This window comes from Podarcis vaucheri (assembly GCF_965113315.1).
Source record: "Podarcis vaucheri genome assembly, chromosome: 1".
Lineage (NCBI taxonomy): Eukaryota > Metazoa > Chordata > Lepidosauria > Squamata > Lacertidae > Podarcis > Podarcis vaucheri.
The window spans coordinates 96,602,207-96,611,412 of record NC_138759.1 but is presented as its reverse complement, the minus strand read 5'-3'; the positions used below and the strand labels follow the sequence as shown (position 1 = coordinate 96,611,412).

The 9,206-nt window shown below is 50.5% G+C and overlaps 1 protein-coding gene across 1 annotated transcript; it reads right to left on the bottom strand.

The window, feature by feature from the left end:
- Window positions 1-685: 685 nt before the first annotated feature.
- On the bottom strand, window positions 686-8,673 carry EN1 (engrailed homeobox 1). Its single transcript, XM_082199268.1, has 2 exons — window positions 7,249-8,673; window positions 686-1,900 (listed from the first exon to the last, which is right to left on the bottom strand). Exons 1-2 carry the CDS (start codon window positions 8,066-8,068, stop codon window positions 1,584-1,586), a joined length of 1,137 nt encoding a protein of 378 aa, XP_082055394.1. The 5' UTR covers window positions 8,069-8,673; the 3' UTR covers window positions 686-1,583.
- Window positions 8,674-9,206: the final 533 nt, after the last annotated feature.

Below are 9,206 nucleotides of genomic sequence, written 5' to 3'. Positions count from 1 at the left end.
AGTAGAAATTCAATATGATCTTGGATGCGAGGCAGGGAGCTGTCAGACAAATTTCTCTCCAACCCATCCTGGAACTCGAAGGAGCCAGGAAATTTCATGACATTATTAGCTTTCATTCATTTCATATTCACACACAAACACACAAATATATCATCTCTGGAACCGAAGCACCTATTTCTAGATCTTTGGTGGTGTTCAGTCTTCCTCCACAAATATTATACACTAGCTCAGCCTGAGCATATCCCGTTGAAACAAGTTAGCTCGTAAGATAAAAGTCCCTTCTCTTCCCAAGGGACCTAGGCTGAGATTTTGGGTTGTTGTTGGGTGTGGAGTTTTTTTGGGGAGGGGGTAGGTCCATTGCACTCAGTAAGACTCATTTCTAAGTAAACATGCTCAGAGCCGGGCAGTTAATAGGACTACAGTTCATTGGATTGGGGCCCTACTATCCCACCCAGGGATCCAACAGCGAGGGAAGAAGCTGAGAGCAAATGAGCAAGGGAAACAAGACGTTGATTTTAAAAAAAAATTCTCCCCACTTAAAAATAATAATCTGGGAGAGATATATGCCAGATAGTTTTAGAGATAAATGTATATAAATAATAAGAAGAACAGGGTATTTTAATATATTAATGTATTAAAGGGGGAGTGGGGTTGGAGAACAGAGAAGAATTACAGAATCGGTATATATCCTGAACACAATCTACACTTTATTTCAGACTACAGATTTCTGAACATAAGAAAAAAATCTTTGGCTTGCAGCAAGGGGTTCAGTCTCGCAGTCTGTGGGTCATAGTGTTATTGTTCTTACTCGGTAGGGTGGGGGGGGGAGAGAAGAAGGAGGAGGAAGAAGAAAAAGAAAAAGAAACACCACACGCACACGCACGAAATGAAAGAGAGGGAGAAAGGCACACACGAAAACGCGACAGGGAAAAGAAGAAGAAAGGGGGAGCAGGGAAGTCGGGAAGAGCCAGACAAATTCTTTAAAATCAGGAGGCTTAAGGGGGGGGGCTGGAGGAGTTGAGAGCTATAATTAAGAAAAAGAAGGGGGGGAGAGACCAAAGTGGAGCTGGTGGCAGGGGGGGGGGGAGATCAACGGCTGAGCGAATAGAAAAACGCTACACATCATTATCGTCATCATCATTTCTTACCTGAAATTAAATATATACAAGATCATACGATGTTTGGCTATATAGATAACTTTTTGTTTGTAAGTGTTCGGGGGTTTTGTTTTGTTTTAAATCGGAATCCTTATAACTATGAATAGACAATAAATTTGATTCTTTTCTCTCTCTTAAATAGCACCCTTCCAAGTCCCCCACAACTGTGTGTCACTGCAGGAAAGAAGTCCTTTTGTGTTTGTCGTGTGTTTTGTCTTTTCCCAAATTGTCCTCTCGCGCTCTCTCTCTTTTTAATTGTTCCTCTTTGCTTTGCTTTTGCTTTGTATGGTTATTCTTTGTCTTCCCTGGCGATCAGGTTCATAATAATAATAATAATAATATAATTATAATAATAATAATAATATTAAGCATCAAAAAACGAAAAAACAAAATAAACCCGACAAGGTCTGTGCTCTCTGGGCGGGCTCACTCGCTGTCCTCTTTGTCTTGCACGGTAGTGGTGGAATGATTGTAGAGTCCCTGCGCCATGAGGTGCAGCGCCAGACCGTTCTTGATGCCCGTGGCCTTCTTGATCTTGGCGCGCTTGTTCTGGAACCAGATCTTGATCTGCGACTCGTTGAGGCTGAGCTCCTGCGCCAAAGTCTGCCGCCTCTGCTCGGTGATGTAGCGGTTCGCCTGGAACTCCGCCTTGAGTCTCTGCAGCTGCTCCGCCGTGAAAGCGGTGCGAGGCCGCTTGTCCTCCTTCTCGTTCTTCTTCTTCTTCAGCTTCCTCGTGCGGGGACCTACAAAGGGGGGGGGTGCGAGGGATGGAGGAGGGAGGGAGGGAGGGAGAGAGAGAGAGAGAAACACACACACGCACACAAAGGGGAAGGAGGAGGGGGTGAGGGGCACGAGAGAAAAAAGGGGACAGCAGTTGCCAGGTCAGAAGCATTCCCAAAACACACACACACACATGCAACACACATAAAGGGGAGCCTGCCACATGGGAGCAACGCCGGGCGTTCCGGAAAATGGGGAGACTCTGTTTTGAAGGAAAGGAGGGCGCCTCCTTTCCCCTTTCCAAAAGGGGCATCCGGCAACCGTGATGGATGGGCAGGGTCAGAACTGATCTGCTTGGATTTCCCCCAACCCACATATATCCTACGTCTTTTGCTCCACTGTTTAAAACGTGGGTACATTTTTTTCCCAACCCACATCCTACAGGACGCCTGTTTCCACTACCACCCCCACCCCGGCGCTTTTCAAAACAGTCTAGGGCTAGGCCCTTCTTCGTCCCAAGTTCTGTGCGAGTTCACAGAAGAGCAGCATCGCCCACTTTTAGCTGGCGCGAAGGAGAAGACGCCAAGGAAGAAAGGCGAGAGGGAAGCAAAGAAACAAAGGGGAGTGGGGCGGAAAATCCATAGGGAAACGTTTGTCAGGACAGGTATTGGTCAGGCACGCGGATGCTTCTGCTAACTTTTCCCCGTCCGGGCCCAAGCTCAATTGTTTGATCGCACCAGATCTAAAGCAGTTTTCTATTGATCACCATCTATCTGTCTATCCATCTATCTATATCTGCGGATAGACAGTTTGAGAAAGAGACTGAGAGGTAGATCAATCAGTTAATTTGGATTTATCAAGTCTGGTGCAGCTGGAATCACGCACACATTTCTAATACACAAAATATACGTATGGGAGAGGCGGTGTTTTGGCCCTCTTCCCCTTAAATGCTCTCATCTCTTAAAGGCAAAGCGTCTTAACTTTACAGCACACACTTTGAAAGTGGGGGAGAAGTCTGACTAATTAGTTATGAGCTTCAGTAAAAAGTATCAGAAAGTTAAAAAAAACAAAAATCCAAATACACACACAGAGAGAGCTTCCTCAGCAGATGGCTGCGTTAGGGAAGCGGGCTCCTCACTTATGGGCCTTCGCTGCAGTTTATATTCATTTAAGAAAGCGTGGGGTTCCTGGATTTGTTCTGTTTTTAAAAAGCCCACAGATCAAACATACAGCATTTCCGGCGCTGCTAGAGTTAAATGGTACGTGTTAGAGGTAACACCCCAGGAAACCTTTCCCAACGTCATTCACCCTCAACATACATGTTTACTACCATGACATGTTTGAAATAAATAACGCAACCAGAAAGTTCCCGCTGAATTGTAAGCATAAATAAGCATCGAGGTAAACAGACTTAAAGACTGGTCCCAAAACAAACACTGCAAGCGGTTTACGAAGCGGGTTCTGTTGTTGCTGGGGCTGGGCCTAACAGTACCACTAGCAGGCACGAAGAGTAACAGCGCAGGCCTCAACCTGTCTACTCGGGAGCAAGTCATACCGAATTTTATTACGCCCCATTAAATTCGGCAGGATCAGCTTCGGAGTAGAAGCTGCTCAGACGGCGCTGGAGGTTCTTATGCGCCGGGACAACACCGGATTTTAAATCTGTTTTGATCCGCAGCGGGACCCAGACTTTCCTCCTCCAAATCAAACCAAGGCGTCCCTCGACAAAGCAAGCCTGGGAAGTTGTATATGTGTGTGTTTAATTTATATCTAATATTATAATTTTGAAATTCATTATTTTCTAAAACAAAAAAACACCAGGCAATAAATTTAGGCAAGGCTCTCGGATTATAAATACCTATTTCAATGTGTGCTCAGCTGTAGACTCATACCTCTTTCCCCTCACAGACAGAAAATAAATTTCTTATTTTGGGAAACTAAGCAACCCCTACTGCAAGCTGGTCCAAAGGCCTTATTGCCGAACGACTAGATAATACTACTACTAATGATGATGATGATAAGGGAAAATAAATTGCGCTGGATGTTCATTTTTTGAAGCCTGCCGCAAAAGTATATTCTGCAAACGCAAATACACAATGCCAGACAAACCCTCATCGCCAACAATGACTGGGGGAACACTTCACTGAAACCGCTGGTCTCCACTCCACGAAAAACCCTCCAATAAAAGCCGCGGATAAATATATTTCCAAGTGGAGGGCGTTCCTACACTATCTTTCACTGAGAGATCTGGCCCAGCCGGTGTCCTCACGTTCAAAATGCACATCTCTTTAAACCAACGAACACGCGCGCAAGGCTGCTTCCTCGAAGTCCGCGCGTTTCTGCTTAGAAGCCCTTCCCAGCAATTTAATATCAACACATCTTGGCCTCGCAGGACTCCAAAACTAGACCCATAGCCTTGGAGGAGCCCTCGGAAATTAAGGCAAATTGTTCTGCATCCCTCCCGTTTCTAAGCGCGCGCTCTCTCTTTCTCTGTTAAAGGAAATGGGTGGGAAACTTTTTTTAAAAAAAATTGCAGAAGTGTGTGGGGGGGAGAAAGATTGGAGGAAGTAGATCGTCCCCTTAAATAGAATTCGAACACTTGAGGCATCAGCCAAGGACTCCGAAACAGTGTGTCCCGAATAAGTACTGGAATAAATCTAGATATATCCTTGTTTAAGTCGTTGGCGTTCAGACATCGTCTTTCCAAAGCCGCCTTGTTTTTGCTTTGTTGGGAAATGTATCAAATACAAATTATTTTAGGGAAGGAATATATTCATACGTGGGTAAGATTCCCCTCTTCAAAGCAATTTATATCGTGAAGGGGGTTCAAAAAGAGTACCATAAAACGCCATTTTTTAAAATTACGCAAACACGAATATTTTTTAAAATAGGATACAAAATGAAAATGAAGCCTTTTTCCAAAGATCGCCAACTTTGGGGCCAGTCGCTTGAACGTGAGGAAAACCTTCTCCGGTCAGCAGGCCGCAAAAGTAGCTCTGAGAAGCCTGGCTGCTTTCAAAACCAGGCTTAAAAATATATAGATGAGAGAAAGAGAGAGAGACGGCTGAATAAACTACAGAAAGGGATTAAACAGAGCCGGCTGAATAAATCTCAAAATATTTCCCCAGTCCCCTCATTTACGGAAAATAACAACAGCCAAGAGAAATTTCCTAGCGGCGAAAAGCTCTTTTGAGGGCTAAGATTTTTGGCCGGGGCATAGATGATCCCTGCTCGGATCTCTGTTCAGTGGGGAGCAGATTCTAAAGGAGCCGTTCCCAAGAAGCGGGCAGGTCTCGGGTGGGGGGCGTGAGAAAGCGAGAGGCGGTGGGGGCAACTGCCAGTCTCAAGAGATCAACACCCCCTATTTCACATCCAGGGAAAGGTGGGCTAAGAGGAGGGCTTGGTGGGGGGCCCTAACCGGCTTCGGAGAGGGCCCACCGTCAAGAGCAGCCGCTGCAGCCTCTCTCGAGGAGAGGCCCGTCCTGGCCTCTCCAGGGAGCCGGGGCGCTGCCTTTGCAGGGTGCAGCTGCCGGTGGTGGTGGGGAGCCTTCCTATCAAAACACACTTTGCAAGGCAGCGGCCCTGGGAAAGCAGTAATAAAATCATTGCAGTTGGCCGCGGAAGGTAGAGCTGACAGCTCAATCACTCAATCAATCCGTTTAGTCAATCAAAGTGGCTTTTCTGAGTTCCAAGGAGCGGGGATGTGTCAATAGCGGCGTGATCGAGATGGCTGGCGCTGATAGCGGAGGATTGATCAGTCGCCGGCAGAAAGGAGTTCATAAAGAGCCCCGAGCCGGGGCTGGTGAGGTTGGGGGGCGGCGGGAGAGAGGGATGGACAAAGTGGGGCGAAGAAGGCGACCTGGGAGCGCACCCGGCCGGAGCTCCTTCGCCACCAGCCTCCCATCGCCCAGCTCCGCAGTCTGCCTTGCTCTCTCGGCCCTGAAAATTGACAGGAGCGCAAAGGCGAGCGGTCGCCCTTTTCGGGCGCTTTCGCGGGCGCTGACCCGCAGCGGCTCCCTCGCTCGACTCCTTCGCCCTTACGGGTTGGAGGGGCTGATTCAGAGAGACAGACCCCCCCCCTCTTTCTCTCCCTCTCCTCTCGTCACTCTTCTTCCCACACCTCCTTTCCCGGAAGGATTTAAACCCTCCCCTGGAAACCGAAGATTCCTCAACCTCCGAGCGGGATCGAGAATTCTGGGGGGTTTTATATTGGGGTGGGGATGTGGGGGGGGCTAGTAGAGGGAGGACACCTTTATTCTCACGGCAGCATCTGGGGCGGGAGGGAGAACCGGCTGCTGGGAAGAGCGAAATGCCGGCCACGGGGTGGGAATTGCTCCCCTCCAGCCGCTCTGGAAGACGGGAATGGAAAAATGAAGGCCTAGGGGCCTAGATTCTTGCGCTCCGCTGCCGGGAGGCCTCCGCGGGTTTCCCAAGAAAGCCCTTTCCTTTTCTGTTCTCTCTCTCTTTCTCTGTCTCTCTCACACACTTCCTCTTTCTTTTTCGGCCCCCGCCAGTGCCAGTTCCTTCAAAAACGCATCCTTCACACGGCAACACTTGTCTCCTTCACTCCTCAATTGCTCAGCAGCGAATGTTTCTGAACAACAACAAAAGCACTGGTTGTCTGCAGCTGCGTCCCACACCGAAATCGCTAATTTTCTCCCAGCCATAGATATATCCGGAAAAAAAGTTTTAGAAAGCACACTATGGTTTCTTCCCCCTTCCTAACTACAGAAAGAGAGAGGCACCCACCCACCCTTCCAGGCCTGAAAAGGGCAGAAAGAGAGAGGAAGACGGCCGCGTGGGCCCTCCAATCTTTCCAGGTTCTGCCTCCACTAGAGACACTTCCACGGACCTCCCAGCCCAGGTTGCGGACATCTCCCGGTCGCAAGCTGCTTCGGGCCGAGGGGGGAATCACCAAGCAGCCTCGGCCCCCCTCTTGTGCAGCCTAAGACTGCAGTCTCCGAAGGGCAAGGCTGGCCGGGGAGGCGCAAAAGACGCTCTTGAACACCAGAAGCCCCGCAAACCTCGGAGAGGGGCACCCTAAGAAAATGCAGGGTTCGGGGTCGGGCGAGGGAGGGGAAACGCCGACTCAGCTCCACAAAACTCCTAAATACTCTCAAGCCGCCACCTCCCATCTGCTTAATCCAGCGCAGTTTGGGATCCCTCGGCGCGCTCTGCGCCTCAAGTCTTAGCGCACCGTCAGGGTGGCCGATTTAGGGGTTTGGCTTCCTGGGTTCGGTGGGATGGTTAACGCTCCCCGCAGGATTACACTCATGTCACAGAGAGATAGATATATATATAGAAATGGCAGGTGTATATATAAGACAGGGGGGAAGGGGGCAACGCTGAAGGCACGGAAGAGGATTCTTACCCGAGGATGGTCTGTCTGAATACCTAGTGCAGTAAACCCAGGCAGGCCAAACCAGCGGCTGTTGAGAATCGCTCTTGGCAACAGCTCCTCCATTATTGGAGCCCATGAGCAGGATGGCGGGGTTGGCGTGCTCCCCGTACTTCGCCGGGTTAGTTCCACTCCCTTCCGAGCAGGAGGAGGAGGAGGAAGAGGAAGAGGAGGAGGAGGAGGAGGAGATGGGGGGCTTGGCCGTCCCTAGCGCTGCGGCCGCCGCGGCGGGGCTGGCTTTGGAGGCCGTGGAGGAGCTGTCGGGGCTCCCGTGCGACTCCGCGCTAAGGTTGGGGGGCCTGCCGAGCAGAGGGTTGACATTTTCTCTACCTGAGCTGGCCGCGCGGTCAAGGTCCCTGTCCCGGCCGCCGCCGGCGCCACCTCCTCCTCCTCCGGCCGCAGTCCCGGCCAGGAGCAAGAGCTGCTCTTTCTTGCAGCCAAAGTCCGGCCTCAGGATGTTGTCGATGAAAAAGTTGGTGGTGCGGTGCTGTTGCTGCTGCTGCTGCGGAGGCGGCGGCGGCCGCTGCTGCTGCTGTGGCGGCGGAGGCGCCTGATGATGCTGCTGCTGCTGCGGGAGATGGTGCTGGTGGTGCGGAGGGTGGTGGTGGTGGTGCGGGTGGAGAGGCAGGGACACGAGGCACGGCGCGGCCGGGGACAGGGGAGCGTGGCTGCCGGGAGACAGCGGCACGCTCTCGCCATCGCTGCCGCTGGCGCTGGGGCTGCTGCTGCTGGGGCGGCTGCCGGGAGTCGGAGCAGAGTCTCGCAGACTTTTACTGTCCGTCTGCTCTTCCATAGTCAGCTGCCAGCTCCGCAGATGGGCGTCTTGGCTCTTCTTCCACTTCTTCACTCGAGGTCCCCCCCTCCACCTACCACCACCACGCCTCACTTTTCCGGGCGGTGGCACGGTAGTTGGGTCCTCGCTGCTGCTGTTCTTGGAAAGATGGGGGAAATGCAAAATAAAATCCACTTGTTGGCTCGCCGAGGAATCTAGAGAGAGATATCCAAAGGCTCAGACATTTGGAGCGATTCGCGCTTTTGGGGCAGTTGTTTTATATTTCCTCTCTCGCTCTCTCTTTCTCTCTCCCCCTCCCTCTCTCTCTCACCCCTCTTCCGAAAGAGAGAGGGGGCTGAGAGAGAGAGACCAAAACAAAACCAGCCCCCCCAAAGCCCTCCCCCTCCTCCAAGTCTTCTCACAATCTACCCATCTTTCTCCGAGCGCCGCAGCTTTGGGGTTTCCCCAAATGTCAGAGTCCGCTTTGCCCACGGATCAGCCTTGGCAGATGCTTTAATCGCCCGCTCGCACGTGCATCTTTTCCTCCCACCTTTCCTTCCCCCACTTCTCCTTTAAAAAAAAAAGGAAAAAAGAAAGCAAAAATCTCTGACAGCTCCGATCTTGCAACAAACTCTCCTTAAAAAATCTCTCAGCCACACTTTTTTTTCATTCCGACCGGAAGCACGTGAGGATGGCCCGCACGTGGAAAGAGCCAATCAGCAGCCCGGGAATTCTGTGACGCCCCTGACGTCGGCCAATGAGCTGCATTGGAACTTTGCAGTTACATTATCCAAGGGGCTGGCTGATTCAGAGGGAACGAGAGAGAGAGAGAGAGAGAGAGAGAGAGAGAGAGAGAGAGAGAGAGAGAGAGAGAGAGAGAGAGAGACCTGGGGAGCTTTGCGCTTTCCATGGCGCATCCTTTCTCGAGTCTGCTTCTCCTTCCCTTTTCCCTCCTGCCCAGGACTTTTCATTTACTTATGCTTCTCAAAAAGCAAATATCCAAATCATCCCCACAAATGACGTGTTGACACTCCACAAGATGACTGTGTATCTTCTGAGGTTCGGAAAAGAAATTCGGAATGAAATCTTTCCTGTGTTGTTTATTATTATTATTTCTAAAGAGTAGGTGCTAAATTCTTTATAGAATGCTTTTCTAAAT

What these genes read in the sequence shown, in the direction of transcription:
- EN1 (XM_082199268.1), bottom strand. Translation starts at nt 8,068, where the DNA reads ATGGAAGAGCAGACGGACAGTAAAAGTCTGCGAGACTCTGCTCCGACT. An exon ending in TTCAGACAGACCATCCTCGG is followed by an intron (nt 1,901 to 7,248) that starts GTAAGAATCCTC and finishes CCCCCTTTGTAG; the next exon opens with GTCCCCGCACGAGGAAGCTG.